At 42.3% G+C, this 20,584-nt stretch overlaps 1 protein-coding gene across 3 annotated transcripts; it reads right to left on the bottom strand.

The window, feature by feature from the left end:
- Positions 1–9: 9 nt before the first annotated feature.
- Positions 10–18,635, bottom strand: PATZ1 (POZ/BTB and AT hook containing zinc finger 1). 3 transcript variants are annotated; one of them, XM_074921079.1, is made up of 6 exons: positions 17,271–18,635; positions 14,855–14,918; positions 11,508–11,579; positions 8,975–9,146; positions 3,185–3,322; positions 10–1,270 (listed from the first exon to the last, which is right to left on the bottom strand). In XM_074921079.1, exons 1-6 carry the CDS (start codon positions 18,548–18,550, stop codon positions 852–854), a joined length of 2,145 nt encoding a protein of 714 aa, XP_074777180.1. In that variant the 5' UTR covers positions 18,551–18,635; the 3' UTR covers positions 10–851. The 3 variants fall into 3 exon arrangements, with proteins under 3 accessions (XP_074777180.1, XP_074777181.1, XP_074777182.1); XM_074921080.1 differs by lacking the exon at positions 11,508–11,579; XM_074921081.1 differs by lacking the exons at positions 3,185–3,322; positions 11,508–11,579.
- Positions 18,636–20,584: the final 1,949 nt, after the last annotated feature.

Here is a 20,584-nt window from a genome sequence, read left to right as displayed (position 1 = left end):
TTTCTTTCATAGACTTAAAACAATCAACTAGCCAAGTTATTAATTATGGTACATCTAAAAAAAAATACTAACCCTAATGTGACTGCTGTTTAAGAGTGCTCTGTGTATCGCCTTAGACTGGCTTTTCAGTAGCAATTCACTACAACAGGTCCTAAAATAATAATAATAAGAGAGAATTAAAAACCTGACAGCAAGTTTAATGGTTAAAAGTAACAAAAACAACCTGTTCTGAATGGTGATTTTTCTCAGCAGTTTAGTCCTGCTGCAGCACTCACAGCCTCACAAATGGCAGAAGGGGTTCAAATTCTCACCTTCTTTAAATTTTTCTGTTTTTAAAAGGACAACTGCATTGTAACCTGCTAGGTACCACGGGGCATTTGACTTAATGTTATACTCAATAATGGGTCTGCTTTAAAAACTTACTGTTTTTCAGGGGTAGGTTAGGGAAGGTGGGGAATGAGAGAGAACAAAAGCATAGCTCCCTGTAGCTGCCCCTCCCCAGGTGCCTTGGTCACTAGGACTGTCTAATTTTCAGATCAGTGCTGACAACTTTTGTTTATTCTAGAAGGTCTTGTCAAAACACCAGCAGCAGCCTCTAAAGCTCCATTTAGTGTTTTAGGATGTCTCCTATTCAAGGTCACCGTCTTCTGTAATTTACCAGCTAAGAAGCATTTTCTCCTCTCCCCAATGAAGGTTTAAAGGTGGGGTAGGGCATGAGACAAAGAGGGAAGCTAAAATGAATAAAAAAAATTCTCAGCTATAGAACCAAATTCCATTATTTCCTCTTTCGTTCACAGCATCTTATCATTATAGCCAGATTGCTGCTTTGCTTTGTTAAGATCAAGCTGATCTCATTTCCCCTCTGGCCCCATTGGTTGCTGGTCGACCTCTGGATCCACGAGGGATGATGCAAATGCTGACTGGACGATCTGAAACCCAAATGACTCCAGGAGAGACATGTTCTGTTGGGGTGAAAAGGGGGATCCTAGAGCAGGACCAAGGTCCCCCAGTGGGCCACCAAGGGCCCTGACGTGAACTTTCTGTATGTGTTTGTTCAGATAAGACTTTGATCTGAAAAAGCTGCCACATTCAGGGCAAGGGTACTTCTTCTCTCCTTCTGTCTCCATTTTGTTTTTGCTGACTGCCATGTCACAGGAGAAGGACCCATTGGTGCTCTGTTTCTCAGGAGTCTTGAGGTCACTGGTGTCAGAGAGGTCTCCATATGAATCAGAACTCTCAATCGGGTCCGAATGTGAACATTTCTGGCCTTCTATGGGAAAAAGAAAAGAGAAATTTTCAGACTCTTATCTCCCAGAAAAAGTATTTAACATGCATTAAAATAGATTATATTGGTTACCACCTGATTTCATTAATGCCTGTCATGAGAGATTGATATGCACTTAACATCACAGTCCCTCATATTCTAAAGCCCTTGATCACAGGCCCTCTTTACAAACCACTGGGCTGCTACCAGAGCAACATCCAGGTTTTTATTATGGATTTGTCGTGATACTGAATGCAACCATAATGGGTCTCTGGTTTATGTAATACTTTTTTGAATCCCAGAGATGTCTCACAACATTTATACCTCAGGCATTACAAAAGGATGGACCTAGTGATGAGTTTTTAACTGTACAATCCATACCCACACTTCTGAAATATTGTTGATACTTGGGGGAGAGCCTACAAACCTAATAAAGTATAACAGGCTGCAGCAAGATGTGGAGAAACCTGGAAATACTCAGCAAAACAGCAGTGAGCTACTGCAATTTCAGAAGCGCAATTCCATTTAGTCTTGAGGAACTCTTTTTTTTTTTTTTTTTTTTTTTTACAAGTTAAGTGTTAAGGCTGTTAGAAGTGAATTTCACAATCTAAAATTGTTCCATCTTTAAATGCTGTAGTGTGAAACAGGAGAGAGGTTAGGGACACTATTTTAAGTCATTTGGATACATATCCTGGCAAAGCCATTGGTATGTTTGGAGTGTTCCCCATTGTTCTCTGGCAGTATGCCAAGAAAGTTTGTCCACACTCTTTGCTCAGCACATATGAATGAGCGTGGGAAACCCAGACGTACTCCCTAAACAAGTCTCTGAATACAAATAAGCTGTATCTACTATTAACTCTAAAAGACCAAAGAACCACTTGGCACAACCCAAAAGACAGATTTGCTCTGGACTCAGCATTACAAACCAAACAGGATATGCATGAAATCAATACACCACTGAGCTGGAGTAAATCTCTTGTTAAGTCAGCACATCACCCAAAACCAAAGGGCTTCTGTAGTAACTCTATCAGGACTTCAACAGAAAAAAAAAATGACACAACTGTAGCTTTCCACTGGCACAGACTTTGTTTAACCCAGCCTGCTGTGTTCTCCTGGGCAAGAAAAACACGCAACTTTCTGGGACAACCATGTTTTTGAAGAATTTTCTGATGTTTCAGCTTCACCGGGAATACTGACAGCTCAAACCAAGAAGTGAAAAGCAACCTGTTCTACACAGATTAACACACAACTTTACATATTCAGAAGTTAAATACTCTTTAGCTATTCTTAAAATAATATATTTTTCATTTTTTCCCCAGAAGTTAAATGCAGGTTAAAAACCAAAAAAAGTAACAGGACTATTATCACCCTCTACCTCTCCTTCCCAACAACAGCATTAAAAAGTGTAAGTTTAACTACAGATAGTTGCATGGCTCCTCATCAGCCTGAGGATGAATATTGCTTTCACCGCTCAGGAACCTTTATGAACTGCATTCTGCAGCTCCCCCACCCTTCCCCAGAAATCAGAAACAAAGTTTGACTGACACAAGATTCAAGTATAGAGGGACTACGGAACTGTCAGTGATCTGCACCCCTCAAGCAAAATTCAAATACTGACTGCTGCTAGGAAGATGGTCAAGATGAACTAACATGGCTTTTTCAATCTCTGAAGTCAAAGAAGCTGCCAAAAATTAATGTACCCTCCTTGTGTGTCCATCTCCTTCCCCCAGACTTGTTAAATAGGCTATCCAAGGACAGATATTACATACTATGTGATGCTATGTAATTTCTCTGCATCTCCCTAAGCTTCTCCCCAGCATTTTCTGTTCTTCCTCCCTCCCCTTTCTCATGCCCAGCCCAACATCCCACAACACAAAGTTCTGCACAGAGCAGCAAGGTACAGAGCAGCGAGTCTCTTGCCTTTGATGCCATAGGTCCTGACGCAGTGGAACGCTGCTCCCCCATTCGGGATGGACTCCTGGTGCCTGGAGACCTGGGGAAGGGGAACACCGTGGTGGGTTTTAACATGGACCTTTAAGTAGGAGGCAGAGGAGAAACCTAAACAAGATAAAAGGAGATGAGATCCTGCGCCCAGCAAAGACACACATCTGCCTTCCCTGTTCTTTTAATCTTTCTCATGCTCCTACTCCCTATTACAAAGTTGCCATTACACTAGCTTGATTTCTGGTTACCTACAACACGCTTATGTAGGATTCCTAGACATCATCAGCAATGAATGCAGTGCATACCTTTCATTAGACTTCATTTGTTTTTTGGAAGTCATGATGAAAGAACAGCCTCCTTGAGAAACAAATTTTATGTAAGCAAACCTAGCAGGTGACATGAAACTTTCTGGAAAAGAAGGCAAGAAGAGACATGATACAAAAAAGCACCCATGTCTCTTGACCATTTTTGTGCTGGTTTATGTATTTTAATTAAAAATGCCTTCATCATCTGATGATACTTTGGAAGATAGTTCAAATCAGTTTATTTTATGCTGTTATGATTTGAAGGGATGCCATTTCTTAAAACCCTCCTTTGATATTTAGTGTGCTTTCCTCTTAGGTTTCTAGCATTAATAGTGACTTGTAGAAGGCAGAAAGCTGATTTTTTAAATGTATACAGTTTTGTTCTGTAGTAATTTTTGAAGAACATTTCCTCTGTTCAGCTCATCCTGAGTTTTAAAAAACATACTAAAACTCACATTTTTTTCTGCAGTTAACAAAACCCCCTAAATCTCAATATTTCTCTTAGCTCTCATCTGTAAGCCCAAACCACCAAAAATAAAAACATTTCATACAACTGATTTCTGAACAAAACAGTTATTTACATTTGTGCATGTGCTTTTCAAAATGAGGCCTTTTCCTTTAATGCAATAAATTATCTCACATATATTTTGGAATGTTTTTAAATTCTGATTTTAGTAAGATTTGCATTTAGTATGAGTACATTTGGATCACGTATGAGGCACAAGGAGGACAAAGTTTTTAAAACTTCCTACAAAGGTAAGCCTATCAACAACCATTCTGATTTTTTATTAAATTTTGAACAGAATATTATAGCACTTCCATGTTAGAAACATTTTCCTTTAACAAATGAGAACACAAGTTTCACCATCACAGACACTGAGTTCCAGGTTCCCTTTCTGGACAGAGAAAACCCAAGACCTAGATTTTTTTTTAAATCAATACAGTGTTTACAGCACAAGTCCTTGCAAGAGAATTTCATACCAATGCTTCACTTTAAATATGAATAGATACAGATACACTACCGTAAGGCCATTTTTATCGCTATATAACTGCATTTACATTTGATGATACATAGTAATATATTAGGAAGGATGCAAAACCAATACTGGCACACCTCTGTGGGGTGGATTTTCTGACAGCAGTTGTTAGTTTCAGGTGCTGAATTTAATAATGAATGTGACTTTACACTAGAAATTGCTTTGCCTACCCAACAGAATATCACTCTTCCCAGACCCTTCTTAGAAGCCAGGATCAAAGAGTGTTCAGGGGTTATTAAGTATTATATATACAGGACCTGCAGAGCAAGGCAGAACTCCACAGCAACCTGCTGAAGGGGAAAAAGGGCAGGTTGCTGAGAATGAAGAGATAGTTACTGTAGAGCCCTGAGTTGAAGATGAAAGTAGAGAAAAGTAGCTACATCACAAGAAGAAACCAAGAATGTACAACTCTCAAAACACAATGGGGCAGAATCACCTAGGCCAAGTCATCCAGGCAATTAATGTAAGGATATTATCCTCCAAAATAATGCAAAAAACCCTCAGACACAAAATGCTGTACTGAATATCTCACTGGGCCACAAAAGAATGTATTTTTCCAAATACCAAAAGTTCACTGTAGACATGGAAAGAACCAGTGTTTGACCGGTAGAGAAAAGGACACAATGTACAGAGACTTTCAACTACAAGATACTTCCCTTATTTCATACATGTGTCTAATAGCCACATGCCAGCTGAGATGAGTCTTCTTATGTAGCAGTGCATTAAAATCTCACTGCCAACCATTAAAAAAGGATTACACACAGGTATTCAGTGTTTTTCTATACTACAATTAACACAGGAAAATCTGAAGTTGTAATCTCTGCTATACAGTATTTTTCCTGAACTCTGCAATTCTATTTGTAGAGTACATTGTTTTATATAATGAAAACTGCCTGCAAAGTGTGTTAGCTCCCCTTTATGCACTTGGCAGATGAACATGTGAGTCATCAACTTCCATCAAATCGGTAAGAATGCCAACCGCTTCATCGGAAACTAATGTTTAAAGTGAGATTTTGTTGTTGTTGTTGTTTTTATCCTGATTTTTTTTCTAAAGCACTTAGCACTGGCCTTTTTTTTTTTCCCCACCAGACCTTAATTATGAATGCCTGTCCTAGGAAGATTGGAGATTCACAGACAATAATCCTTTGCTTTTAAAAATCTCTTTAAAAACAAAGTCAGGCTAATGCAGAGGATAAAGTGGCAGTATTTTTCAAAGGAGGAATGTATTTATTGCTTTACCCATGCACATCTCAGCTTTGCAGAGCAGATTATTTCTTCATACCAGAGGAATCAACATTTAAAACATGCAGAGAGGAAATGATCTGATTTATGTAAATGGGACCTGCCCCTTGATCTCTTAGACGACACCTATTAGGAGATGGACTATAGAAATAATTGCAGGATGCCCCTTTTCCAAAAATTCTAATTTGAATTTAGCTGAAACATGCAGAAAGTGTCTTGCTTTAATCAACTCAATGGTACACACCATGAAATACACCAGAAATCTATCTTATTATAAAAAAAAAATCCATCTAACTTGGAATATTTACCTTTCACCTAACTAATTTGATTTCTGTGAAACAAACAATGTGTGTCTGAAACAGAAAATGAATCTTCAGTGTTGCATATGTTATTACAAAGTACCAGTTCTAGACTTGACAAAGTCATTAATCTCTTAAATTCTTTGAAAAAGCCCACACAAGCAAATGAAGTTCGTAAGGACAGTAATACAAGATTATGTAACCACAAAGCAGAAACAGGACTTTTTTATTTAAACTGATTAAAGAGAATTTGTCTTAAAAAGTGAGGATTGAGGATTAGTTTTCATAAGCACATTTTAGATGAATTCTTTTAAAAAAACCAAACAAACAGAAAATCCCAGAACACCACATTGCACAGCTTTTCCCTGATTTAACAGGATTTAATTGCTTCCCTAATTATTCTGAAGACCCTAAGTAAGAAAATAACTCAGAAAAACCATCAAATTATAGATGATAATGTTTGGACATTATACTGTCATTTTGTAAAATAAACAACAAAAAAAAAAAAAAATCAGCAAATGGGTACACACATGACATTGCAAAACAGTGGCTACTGCCTTCAGCCAGGTACTGAGCTTCCCATCTCCTAAATCCTTTAAACCTTTAGAAGAACATGAGACACTTGATTAAGTTCCACAGAAAAGCCTTCAGTCTGATGGGATAAATTGAGGGATTCTAAACTCTGCCTTTAACACCGGGATATGTTCAGCTGTGTACAAGTCACCTTTTCATCCACTTTTTTTTTGGTGGGCCAACGTCCAAAATTCCCTCTACAAGCAGCTTGAGCATTCTTGCTTGACAATTACTATATCCAAAAGTAGCTAAATTCCAATTAAAAAAAATACACCAGCACATTAGCTGAGGGAAGACTAAAACAAAATCCTATTGCACAAGAACCACAGCCACAGCACAATCGCCATCAGGGGAACAGTACATAGCTTCTGACTGCACAAATACCTATCAAATAGGTATTTCTAATCCAGAAATTTTCCACTATACTTTTTCTTGCCAGGTTCTACAATTTAAGTGGTATCTAATTTAAAACAATAAACAGTGTAATTTGATTCTAGAACACTTTGGATTAAAAATTCTGCTGTCATGGATCATAAATCTATAATCAAAATCCACAGTTTATAACAGTAAGTTCATAACTCAATTGGTTTGAAAAATTCAAACTTCCCTTTCCTATGAATTTTAACACTGGGTGGATATTTAACTGTAATTTACCAGATTAATTATGTTTTCTAAGTGCTGATGTAAACTGAAATTCACAACAGACTAAATTCTGACATCACATATGAAATAAACTGTAAAAATAATGTAGTTGCTTAAAGTTTGCTGTACAACAGGTTCCCTATCCTTCTACAGAGAAGTGTATATTTTATTTTAAATTTCCACTGTGCATTTAAACCTGTAAAATGTGAATAAACCATTTAGTCATTTCATTGTTTGAATGCCAGATCTATCTTTGTCACACAGGCTGAATTTTGACAGAGCTGCAGTGACATCCAGTGGTAGTTAAGTTGAAACTCAAGCTTATGAATCTGAAACAAGACAATTCCACCCAACCTGTAAGAGTTTCAACTGAAGTTGAGCAGGATAGCACCTGGATCTTGGATAGCGTCTTCCATGATGTTACCACAAAAAGAATCGGGATAAACTTAAGCAGTTTTTCAGAAGACAGGCCTTCAGCTGAAACAGAGGCCAAGCTTAATTTCGGACCATCCACCTGGAGCTTCAGAATCTGAAGATTTTCAACCCACATGCCTTTGCCACTCATCACTTTCAGGACCTAACAGACTGCTCAACTCCTGGAAATGCCTCCCTTGCAATTTAATGTCACTCATTACTCATAGTCATCCAAAAGCTCCCTGTACAGTCCTCACATTAAATACAGAACAGCTTTATTCTCTCAAAAGATTTCACCTCTCAAATTAGAAAATGAACACACATCATAAAAAAACAACTCAGAAAAAAACCAAGATTCCAAAACACAGCAGCAACCTCTTCCTACACTTACTAGGTATGTATGCCTGTGTGAGCCAACAATATATTTTGAAGTTGTGCATCAATCATTCAAAATTATTTTTCCAGCTTTACTTACATCCCACAAAGCCTAAAAATTTACAATTCTCTCCAACTGAAGAGTACCACAAACAGATGCAAAAGCTTCAAAAGCTCTTAGCCATATGGTTTAGTTTCACATGGTCCTGCAAGGAGCAGGGAGTTGGACTTGATGATCTTTATGGGCCCCTTCCAACTGGAAACATCCTATGATTCTATGAAAAGCTGTATTTGTACAAATAAAGGTAAAGCACATTTCTGACACTCTTTACAAAATTTTAGAAATATACATTAATACAAAGCAATTTCTTGGGTTAAGAGGGAAAAGCAGCTTGACTTTACTGCTGCACCAGGAGGTTAAGCAAGACTGATAACATAATGTAGTTTGGGGGTTTTTTATGTACAGTGTAAAATTTTCAACTTGGTGTGTATTTCAAAGATTCTTCTTGCAAACTGATCACAAGGACTCAAGTCTAACCAGCTATAGAAAAAAAAAGGGGTATGGTGAGTAGTGGCAAGGCAATATATCATGGTTATTTTATAGGGATCTGGCTATTTAGCAAATGAAATTCCTAAAACTGTCTACAGTTTCCTTCAATTTGCTTCAGATTTAAACTGAGTTTCTTCAGGAACTATCAGCTATGTAAAAAGACCAGACCTATAGCTCCATCAGTTTCAAGGTTATGCATTCACTGATAAGAACAAATAATATATACGCAGATATGGTATAACCTCCTCCTGTTGCAGAGTTACGTAGCCTTACAGCTTCCCTCAAGCGTTGTCCCATCCCACTGAAAAAAAAAAAAGTTTCTTCATTACCTCGGTTACAGATAGTGCAGAAATTGCTTGGTCCTTCACTATGTTTCTTCAAATGATCTGCCATATATGCTGCTCGCAAGTACTTCCCACACACCTGGCATGGAACTTTGTCTTCATGACATGCTAGGTGTGAGCGCAGTCGGTCACGAGTGGCAAAGGAAGCATTACAAGTCTGCAGGTATAATGAGAACCATGTGACTCCACAACTCTGTTAAAAGCACTGATATTGTTGAACATATTTAGTATTCTTTAGAGTAAGTACCTTAGATCCTGTGCAAACACACAAACAATGTGAAGCACAAGCCATTTTCCCACAAGTAAAAAATTCAGATTACCAACATACTGCACAAGATGTGATGTTACTACTTGAAAGAATTAAGAAAGCAAGAAAATAGCTCTAGCATACTACAGAGAGTAAAACTTAAATCAAGATAGAGTTGTAAGGCCTTAGCTCCTCTCTGAGGATAAAGATACGAAAACTTAACAAAAGAAATAGCACAAACCACTCCATTTACAGTAAATTCTGCCATTTCACTGAGCCATTACACATTTAGACCACTCAAGATGTCCTCTCTGTCATATTCCTAAATTTTACTCTTTGATCTGATCAATCTAACTTCAGCACACAGAATCCTTTTAGAGTATGAAGACACACAAACAAAGCATCAGAGAATTGGCTGGGATGAGAATATGACAAAAGACAGTAAAAGAGCCATCCTGGTATTCACAGTAGCAGTGCAGACAAATTGTAGAAGTGAAGCCTCAGAACTGAGCAGGTATCAAAATAACTGCATGACACTTTAATCTGTTTATAACTTACCCCTGATCAAGGTATCATATTACACTTACTACCATGAAACAAGCTTGATTTGGCATAACATTGATTCTACTTGCCCACTTCCCAGACATAATCCATCTAAGATGAGTAAATGCTCCCTCCCATTTTTATTCCTATAGCAATTGGCAGGCATGCAGACTATGTACATAACCCGTTACAACAGCCTGCCAGTTCTGAAAGGCTTGCTTTCGCTCTAACATGCGAAGGAAAATAAATCACCAGCAATACACTGTACAAGTTACTAAAGATATAGTCTGAAACCACTGCTCACAAGTGCCAGAGGAAAAACAAAAGCAAACATACGTTAGAATGACCAGACCAAGCAGGAAACAGTGACATTCAAGAGAGTGTACAGCATTTGATTTATACCACCTTTACATAAAATAATGCAGCATTAAGATGTATAACCAGAACCCCCTAAGAGATAGTATGAGGCTCTTAAGTGACTTGGGAACTGGATATATTCTCTCTTTTCAAGTATCAGTTGTAATTAAACAACTGTTTCAATAGAGACAGACTTGTTAAAGTACAATCCTAACAAAATTCCAAAATTATAACTTTAAATACATGAAATTTGTAATACAGGATAACCCACATAATTTTATATAATTTAGTTAATCAAGAGCTTAATCCAAAAAAACACTGAAGGCAGCTGAGAAATGACCTATCAATTTCAACAGGCTTTACACTCATTTGATCCTGTGAGATGCTTAAGTATGGTAAACTCCCATAGAGCTGAGGCTATTCTGCAGCAAGCACAAGACTTAACACCTCAGAGGATCAGGACTTAATGAACTTAAAAAGACAACAGTAAAATTATCTGGATTTCTGTGATACACACAGTTTAACTAAGCTCGCCAGACAAAAATTTATAAATTACATGTAGCAAAGATTAAGAGGCAAGTTCTTGAACGTGAAAGATTTCTCTTCATTTGAAATCTCAGTACACAGCGCTGAGCAAAACAGGTGCAGCTTTCACTTAATAAAATGTCCTTAGAGGTAAACACTCATTTAAGGCAGGATTCCAGCACTGATAGTAATCAATCTGTTGGATATCAACTAAAGATATATAACTAGACAATCAAGGATGACAGCCAAGAGATCCATCATCAATAAGTCTAAAATACGGAGCCACAGTAAGCGTCCATACAGAAGCATTGGGAGCGCATTAGTTGATGAAGCAGACCAGAGACAAATCACATAAATACAGGGATGCCAGAAGTAAAACCGTATCTGTCCCATATTGAACTTATTAAGTTGAAAGCTTAGGGAAAGGCAATTTGATCATTTCTGTGTTTGATTTCTCACTCTTGCTGCTGAGTTGTGCAAAGTTCACCTTTGGATAAGCTATATAGTAAATATATCTGCAAAGAAGCTTAAAAAAAAAAAAAAAATTAAGTCCAGTGGAGAAAGCAAGAACCAGTTTAGCTGAATCATAACAATGGGAGACAGGACTAGGTTTAAAGAAAACCCCAAAGTTAATATTCAAATAGTTAATATTTGTAAAAGGTATAGAGCAAAAAAAAAAGTTTTATTTTACAAAAGATGTGAAGTACTAAATGAGTGCTAAGTATTTATAATTAATTGTTAATCATAGAAGAAAACTCTCCAGTGCTTTCCTACCAAACATTGCACAGGTATATAAATAGATCAAAAAGAATATAAAGTTTAAAAAAAACAGTGTTTAAGAAATACCTCTTGAAGGTTCAACTTTTCTATGGATGTGGATGTCTCTGAGCTTATTCCATGGTGGCTGCCATTTTCCTGCTAATAGGCAGGAAGTAAGAGAAATTAGGACAGGAAGAAACTCATTCTGCATTGAAATCAATGGGAAAAGCACTGGACTGGGGATGCCAATTTCAGGTTTACTTAAATAAATAGATTTTTTTTTTTATCAAAAGTTGTGCTTTAATTTAACCTGCATTTTTGTCTTTTTTTTTCTTTTTTAATTGCCAGAAGAACAACCTGTCTCTTGTCTCTGAGAAGGAGCAAACTTCTGTATTCTCCCCTCATTCTTTCACGTCCACAGATTTTCAGATCACCACTTCCTCCCAAACTGCAGCCTAACTTTCATACCATTCACACCCAAAAAGCCAACAACCCAGCTTCACCTCTTCCCATGACAAGTTAGCAAACTGAGCTATTCCATTATGGCCAGAAAACTGACTTACCCCTTCTCCTACATCCAGAACAACTGTCAGGTTAAAAAAAAAAATGAAGAAAAAAAATGACCACTGTAACAATCCAGGCGAAAAGATCCAGAGTGTCATTTGGTGTCTTGTCTGGACACCTAGCAAATTCTTGGATCTGATTCCTCATCTGCCTTGGCTCTGTGGAGGCCTTCCCTATTCTAAGTCTATTTTAACAGTAACAAAAAAGCTGGAATTAGGTCTTTGCCTGGCACCAGGTGCTACAGGTGCTGGAACTGAGGATAGTTTTTATCTGTGAAGCACAACTGTTATTTTAGGGAAATGAGTGCAGGATTACATGCTGAGCACTGAAAATTACAACTGCTGCAGTGATGCTCAGCTTACAATTCTCCTGCTTCTCATAGTTTCATTTTATTTATTCTGAAGTTAGACTAACACCTTCACACTTTTGTTCTGGTAACCCAAAATGTATTATGATGTCACATCAACAAAACATTAGATATCCACTGGTTTGCAAAGATATGTGAGGGTTCAAGTAAATGCTCAGTGGATTTTGTTTCAATCTTAACAGAGCACCAATTCCAAGGATGCATCATGGTAGAGGATTCTGGAAAGCTTTTTTGTTTACTGACAGAATACTTCTCTTTTGCAATAAACATAAACAAAGCATTACAATAACAGGAATTTTCAACAGGAACTCAAGAGATTCAAAAAGGATGCTCAATGCTGTTCAGGCTGCTCTCATGGGGAGCTAATTTGCCAAACAAAATCAATGGAAAAAGAGAATGGAAAATGATGAAACATGCCAATATTACACTATTTTCCTTCTTAGTGGCCAGATTCTGTGTTTAGATACATGTCATGGAACAGAAGTGTTACTGGTTATGAAATAATCACAAGGAGAACTTTAACAATTTATACATCAGCTTTCAGATTTGAAACAAATTTTCAGTGTGATAGCATCCCTTCTGTGGTTTGTACCATGTGTACCAGATCTGTGCATATTTAAGATGACTTTCTACATCTGACAGGATATTATGAAATATTTTTGCAAAGACACACAACAGTTATTTTAACAAGTTTTCTACACCTTAAGATCATGAAAAATTACGATTTAAACAAAGCAGTCAAAAATCAAAAACAAACCAAGCTTGAATGACAACCTCAGCTCTGGCCTGATGCTTGTACACTATAGCCTATACCTTCTAACTGAAATGAACAGTGCATACGGTATTATGGCACTTTAAACAATACACAATGAGAAAGACTGCTCTTAGGAATTGTTATCACAAAATACATCTGTGCAAGAAGATGGAGTTGAGCTTGGCTGTACAACCTTAGCTTCCATCTTTCTTTACTTTCTAGCTTTTAGTGTATCCTCTGATTCATACTTACAAAGTTTATATTTAATATTCTTAAATCAATCAGAAAACTATAATAAAATTGGCAAAGGACAATTCATGTCTATCAATGTCATTCATAAACTGTTCAGTAACCCTGATATCAACTGGCAAAAGACTGACGAGTTTCTGTTTATGTTGGGACCTAAACATTCGTTTTCATACTTGCATACAAATACATGTTTATGGAAAAATTTTGTAGTTGTCCTCAGTTCATTCACCCAGACCCCTTGCTATCCCCAAATTCTGAGGTCTTTTTATGAGTGGAATTTTCCAATTTGTATAAATCTATAACACCTAAATCATCTTAAGAACCTTAAACCAATCTAAGGATTTATACAGGATATGCAGTTAAACCAATGTGAAGGCTCTATGGCCTGATTTTCAAATGTGCTGGGCTCCCCAGATCATATGGAGGTCAACAGAAACCTTTAGCTGGCTCTATGTCTGACAAACTGTTCACTGGATTAGTAAATTGCAAAATGTTTCAAAACTCTCACAATTTGGTGGAAACATAGGAGAGGTGTACCAAGAGATGGGAAAAAATGCAGATCAGGAGGCAGCAGTCATGAAGGATTGGCTAGGTTCATAAAACGTGGTTAAAAATTTCAGAGGAAAAAAAATCCTCTAACTTTCACTGTCTTCAAAGAAAATTAAAATTATCTTGCTCCAACTTTCTTTAAATAAATAAATCTTTCTTCAGAGACCAAGCATGGAGACTGTTAGCCCAACAAACGTTTTAGAAGTTTGCCCAACAACTATGTGAAGACAGTGCATGATAGTGGAAGTTGATTCTCAACTTTGGTTTTAATTAATACTTCCAGGCACCTTTTAAATCTCTCTACAAATGAATTACAAAATATCTTTCTTGATTTGATCTTTCAAGCTCTAATGAATAATTCATTAACTGTAAAAAAACTATATACAACATTGTGACATTATATTACAAAGACTACTGTGATGCTGTTATCTATATTCTCCCTGGGTTAAAAAAAAAGCTTCCAATTTTGCTCAGTGCAATGTTCTGAAGGCTATGTGATAAAAAAATAAAAATAGTATCTTGGCAAGTTATGATAATTTACCAATTTTATTTTAAATTATTCTAAAAAAATGAAGTCAGCATTGGAGCCTCCTGTTGGCAACAACTGCAATAAAAAAAAAAAAGGGGGGGGGGGGGGCAAAGGGAATCATTTGTGACGTTGACTGTGAGCCCAGGGAAGGGTGGCTGGGTAAGAGATCCAGGGTGAGACTGGGGAAGAGCAGTAGGGAAGAACATCTGGTAGAAGGCAAGGAAGGCAGGAGGACCAAAGCTGTAGATGACACAAGGGGCTAGGGGACAGGATGGATGTAAAGCAGCTGTCACTGTTGAACACTCATTTACAAACATTTATCCCAGTTCATACATACATGGCATTTTTACTGATACTTCATAATTGTCTGCACACACAAATGCAATTACCCATACATCAGTCTAAATCACTCCAGCTCCTACCTGACACTTGTGAGGTCTCTCTGAGGTATGCACCTGTTTGATGTGTCCATTCAAGTGGTCTGGCCTTAAAAGAAAATACACATAAGAACACTTAAAACAAATACTAAAAATAAACTTACAATTTTAACAAAAAAAAGATCCCAGTGGTGGATCTATTACAAATGTAGTGATATTTAACTTCCAAAGTACCAGATCACCAACAACTGGGACTCTACCTTGGTAAGTACCCTCTCCAACTTGCTAAAAAAGCAGCATTTTCTCAAGAAGAAATTATGACTGAATGATCAGAGAAAACAGGAAATACAAGCTACAATTTTCAAGCCTGCATGTCCCCTTCAAAAATCCTATTTAGATCTTGACGGTCAGGGCACTCTGATTTACAGTTGCTGAATATTTGAAAATCAGGCCCTTTTGGTTTATGTTGCAAACACAGATGTAAGAAGCCAACTTTAAGCACCTCTGTGCAAAAAGACTGACTCTAAATTCAGTTGCTGTGACACATTTTCCAGCAGCAAGATGAAAAAATAGTGTCCTAACTTGCAACTTGGTGGGGAGACTGCATTAATACAAATAAAGTGCTCTGAAGATCCCAACTAGAAGGTGCAATGGAAGAGCAAATTATTACTGAAAAAAAAAAAAATTCGACCATTCTTCACAATCGGTAAAGCCTACTTTGAAGAAGAGAGGACTGAATAGCTGCAGATTTTCCTGGTGGGAGTTTCTCCTAGTGGGAAGAAAGCTTTTCATTGTATGAGGCCAAAACTGCTTGGAAACAAGTTCTCCACCCTCTCCTCCCCCAACTTCCCAGCTGCGCCAATGGGAGGGCGCGGGATGGAATTCACGCACTGCAGACAGAAAATAGCCTGAACTTTGCAGTCAGGCTGTTAAACCTGATGCTCCAGCAAGTGGGCTGGGGCGGTGTAACCGGAAAGACTGGTTGGGGTCCCTCTGGGACCCGCAAGCCTAGAAACCCCTCCTGCTGCGCTGCTGAATGAGGGGAAGGACACTCAAAAGAGACATCACGCTTCCAGCTTCCTTTGGCTGCTCCTACGACTGAATACTGCAACTTAAGAGTCTCCACTTTTCATTCATACTTCGGTTTTACAAAGATAGGCAGACAGTTTTGTTGTTTACTTCTATAACAGCATTCCTGCCTGTTCACATTAACTTACTGGGAAAAAAGAAAACTCAACATGTATCTTGCACTTTCCCTTGTTGACAACAACCCTTCATAGAGCAACAGCAGAAATCTTTAAGTGTGAACAAAAATAATAAAAATTGGCAGACGATCCCAGGTAGCGCTATAATAAGAAAAACACTTTCACTTCTAGCCACAGATGAAATTTCATTTTATGACTTTCCATCACTAAATCCGCAGTCCCTAATTATTGCCCATTTAAAGAAAAAAAGTCTACATTTTCTTAACTTATTTCAGTAACAAAGAGTCCCTCTATCAACAAGGGATCTAGCAGGGGCACAATTCCTACGTTTACATAGCCTGGTAGCCTTTTGATTTGTTTTCCTATCTCGATTCCTTTCCTCCTGTTAGAGCAAATCAACTGCTGTAGAAAATCAACTGCTGCTACGAAAGTAACACAATGTACGCATCCCCCTCCCCCCACTACTTCTAGTCTCAAAGCGAGCATCAAACTTCCAAAAAAGTTTGAAATTCATTAACTCAGACTGTAAGATACCACTAACACGACTACGTGTATCAAACTACTTATTAAATTAACTCCCACAAACAGCGACAACAAAAAATCAGCAACATTAAATGCACAGATCTTACGTATGTTGCAGGGCAGAAACAGGATCCCCTTCAGAAGGATGTAAACCCAAAGGACACAAAGATCATGTATTAAAAGATACTTGATGCTGCAGCCTTTGAAATCTCACCTCTTCCTTCACATTTGGGTGATAAAAAACATTACGAACTAAGAGAAATGAAGGGAAGTTAAGAAAAAGAAAATTTAAAATGGATACGAGAAAAATAATAATCTTGAGATGTATTAATATTTTGCACTTCAACAGCACCTTCAAACTACCTACAAATCAGTAGTCTCCAGACGTTTATGTGAGGTAGGTAATTATTTCACTACCCATTTCACACAAGAGTCATCTGAGGGAGAGACTGATTTGCCCAAGGACACGCATACACCAAGCCTGGGACAAAGCTGGGAATGTTACCCAGAAGCCAGCTGACTCCCAGTTCTATGTCTTAATTACTTTTAAACCCTTTCAAGAGACTGTAGAGTACCGTCCCAGCGGAGACGATGGAAGTCTCATTTCTCCAGACATTTTAAAGCGGAACTGTCAAACTACCCTAAGTACAAATTGCTCCTGTTTCCCAAGGGATAGGAAAGACAACTTCCTAGGTCTCCGTTTGTGTCTAAGGTCCTTCTAAGCACTCTCTTACCTGGAAAAGCCTTTTCCACAGCTCTGGCAGATGTAGGGCTTTCCCACAGAGCCATCGTGAGATCGAACGTGATAGGACATCCTGTCTTTCCGCTTGAACCGTAAGCCACACACCGGACAAGAGTAAGGCTTCTCGCCAGAGTGTGACAGCTTGTGCCGATTCAGGTGGTACACGTCCCGAAAAATCTTGCCACAGATCTCACAGGCCACCTGTTTCCTCGTCCTGCTTCTTTTTCGGGGTGCATCGGGGTCATCCTGACCGGGGACACCGTTTTCACCCAGTCTTGGGGGTGGGATGTCTATGTAGCCCAGCTGCAAGCTCGTCACCCCGTGTTGAGCCTCGTGCTGCCGAAGACGATTAGCATCCGTAAACACTTTCCCACAGAGGCCGCAAGGCAGGATACCGGCCTCCCGCAGGCCTCCCGGGGTACCAAACATCATGGAGTCCAAGAGATTGGCTTTGCGGGGACGCCCTCTGCCCCGCTTGGTGCTTAAAGTGGGGGCACTAGCAGCAACGTTCTGGAAGGGCGAGGCGAGCAGCGGTGGGGACAGAGGTCCTGCCACCATGGGCAGGCGGTCCACACCCTGCAGCACAGGCAGGGAGGACTGGGCAGCAGTGAGCGCAGCCCGCGTGGCCTCGTCTTCGGGCATGCCAGCGATGCCATTGCCATTGGGTGCCAAAGCGGCACCGTTGGTCATGTCAAGAGGGAAGCCGAGGTCGGCAGCCCCCGGACGGAAAAGCATGATGTCGGGGCGTGCGGGGGGCACGAGGATCTGCACGTTGGACTGCTTGATGACCTCCTGGCAGATGTCGATCACGGAGCGCATCAGCAGGAACTTGGCGGCCGTCATGAGCTCCGGGAAGCTCTCCAGCCGCACCACGATGCGCGACGTGTAGGCGAAGTCCAGGATGTCTCCGAACACCTTGGAGCTGATGGTGTGCATCTCCAGCTCCCGCCCGCCCCCGGGGGCCCCGCCGGCCGCCGCCGGGGCCCCGCCGGCCGCCGCTGCCTCCGCCGCGCCCCCCTCCGCGCCGCCGCCTGCCCCGTCACCCAGCTGCGCGCTGAACACCGACTCGAAGTACTCGCTGCAAGCGGCCAGCACCGCCCGGTGCGCCGGGAAGCTCTCGTCGCCCACGCGCAGGAGCACGTCGCAGAAGCGGCCGCCGTTCTTGCGCTGCTGGTTGAGGCTGTGCAGCATGTCGGCGCTGTGCCGGCTCACCTGGTACGTGTAGCAGCCCGACGAGGGGCCGCAGGCGGCGGCCTCGCTCACCCGCTCCATGGGGCTGCGCCGCCCCGCTGGCGCCCGCAGGGGGCGCGCGCTCTCAGGCCGCCCGGCGGCGCGCGCCGCCTCCTCCTCCTCCTCCTCCTCCTCCTCCTCCCCGCCCCTGGCCGGGCCGGCGGCGGCGCGCGCTGCGCTCCCTGCACAGCGCGAGGGGATGGCAGGAGGGAGGAGGAGGAGGAGGAGGAGGAGGAGGAGGAGGGGGGGGGCGAGACAAAAGGCTCGGGCGGCGGAGGGGCGCGCGCCGCGCGGGGCCGCCGCGGCCGCCGGGCGCGCGAGCTCCGCCCGGGCCCGGCCGCCACGAGGCGCTGCGGCCGCCGAGGCCGCCGCGGGAAGGGGCTGTGCGCGGCGCGGCTGCAGCGAGCCGGGAGGGAGGGGGGCTCCGGCGGCTGCGGCTCCGGGCTGCCGGCTCCGTCCGTCCCTGTGTGTTTGGAGCGGAGGAAAGATGGCAGCGGCTGCACTTCCTCTTGCACTTTCACCCCTGGGGGGAGGAGAAGGAGGGGGCGATACCACCCCCCCTACAAAAATCCAGCGGGGGCCCCCCGGCTGCTGCTCCCCGACCAAGCGCCGCCGCCGCCGGCTCCGGTCCGGGCCCCGCCCGCTTCGCTGCACCCGCGCCGCCGGCGCCGCAAACTTTCCTCTCTTCTTCGGCCGAGAAGACCCCCACCCTATTCATAGAGACCCCCCCCTCCAGCCACTCGGGCTCCCCCCCTGCCCCCCCGCTTCCTGCCCCCCTCCCTCCCCGCATCCGCCAATGCAAGAGCAGCCAGAGCCAGCAGGCCGGCCCCCACCCCGCCCGCCCGCGGGGGCTGGGGGCTGCAGTCTCCCCCTTCCCCAGCACCGATCCGCCAATGCCGAGCCGGCAGCGCGGCCCCCGCCCGCGGCACACGGGGGCGGCGGGGCTGCGCTCGCCCCCTCCCCCAAATATCCGGGCTGCAGCTCGCCCCCCAGGCCCCCCTCCCGCCGGAGAGAGGAGGAGGGGCCGCCGGGGGGGGGGGGGGCTGCAGGCAACCTCCCCCCCCTTCCCCTCCCCAGGCACGATTCGTCCAATGCAAACCCTCCCGGAGCTGCAGAGGCGCAGAGCGGCCCCCACCTCCTCGCCTCGCCTGAGGAGCGCCGAGCCCAGAGGGGCCAGGGGCTTGCAGAGCCGAGCGGCCTCCCCCCGGTCTTTCATTGCATTTCTCACCCCCCCCTCCCCCCCGGACTAGGATCAACTCTCAGCCTGACTGAAAGAGCGAGGCGCCGGCATTGTGGGGGAGGGAAGGGGTACAGCGGGAATTCTTCCAGTGCAAAAATGCCCTCCCCTCGGGAGCGGGCGGGAGAAACGGCACCCGCGGGCCGGGGTCTGCGGGAGGCACGGGCGGTTCCACAACCCCCGGCGCCCGCCTCCATGTTGGGGGAAAACTCCGGTGCCCCGCTGAGCCTCGCGCTGCCCGGGGTTTCCCACGGCTGCTGGTACCCCGCGGGCTCCCGGGGCCTCGGCGACACCTCGAAAGGCGCTGCCGTCACGCACCGGCGGGGTTGCTTGGACTGTCCTAGTGCTGAATCTGCCCTGTGTGCTCGAGGTTTCCCTACGAAGAGCTTCTATTTCAACATCAGCATCATTACTCATTTTCTGCTGAAATTGCTTTTCTGTCTCAGGGCAGAAATATTCTCTACTTTTGAAGAAATATCCCCCCCTCGCTCCCCAATACACACACACACTCGCAAAACAGAGTTCTTTGTTTTGTTAAAGACAACACTTTTTAAAGTGTTCAAGGGCACTTTTTTTTCCATTTGTAACATCAAACATCAAGCCCAGTTAAGAATCCTTGGATGACCTGTTCACGATCCAGCATCGTCACTGAAACTATTCTGTGGAAAATACTGAACTTAGCGCATGCAAGGGCATCACAAACTACAGAGCCTTCCAAGAGCTCCAACCCAGCACTTGAATTAAATAGTGGTGAAACTGAAAAAGCATTCTGGGTACTGATGTGCAAATGAGCACACTAAGCTTCCAACTTCCAAAATGCAATATTACATTAACACTTA

The sequence above is a fragment of the Athene noctua genome, chromosome 17 (assembly GCF_965140245.1).
Source record: "Athene noctua chromosome 17, bAthNoc1.hap1.1, whole genome shotgun sequence".
Lineage (NCBI taxonomy): Eukaryota > Metazoa > Chordata > Aves > Strigiformes > Strigidae > Athene > Athene noctua.
This window is presented reverse-complemented; position numbering and strand designations above follow the sequence as displayed.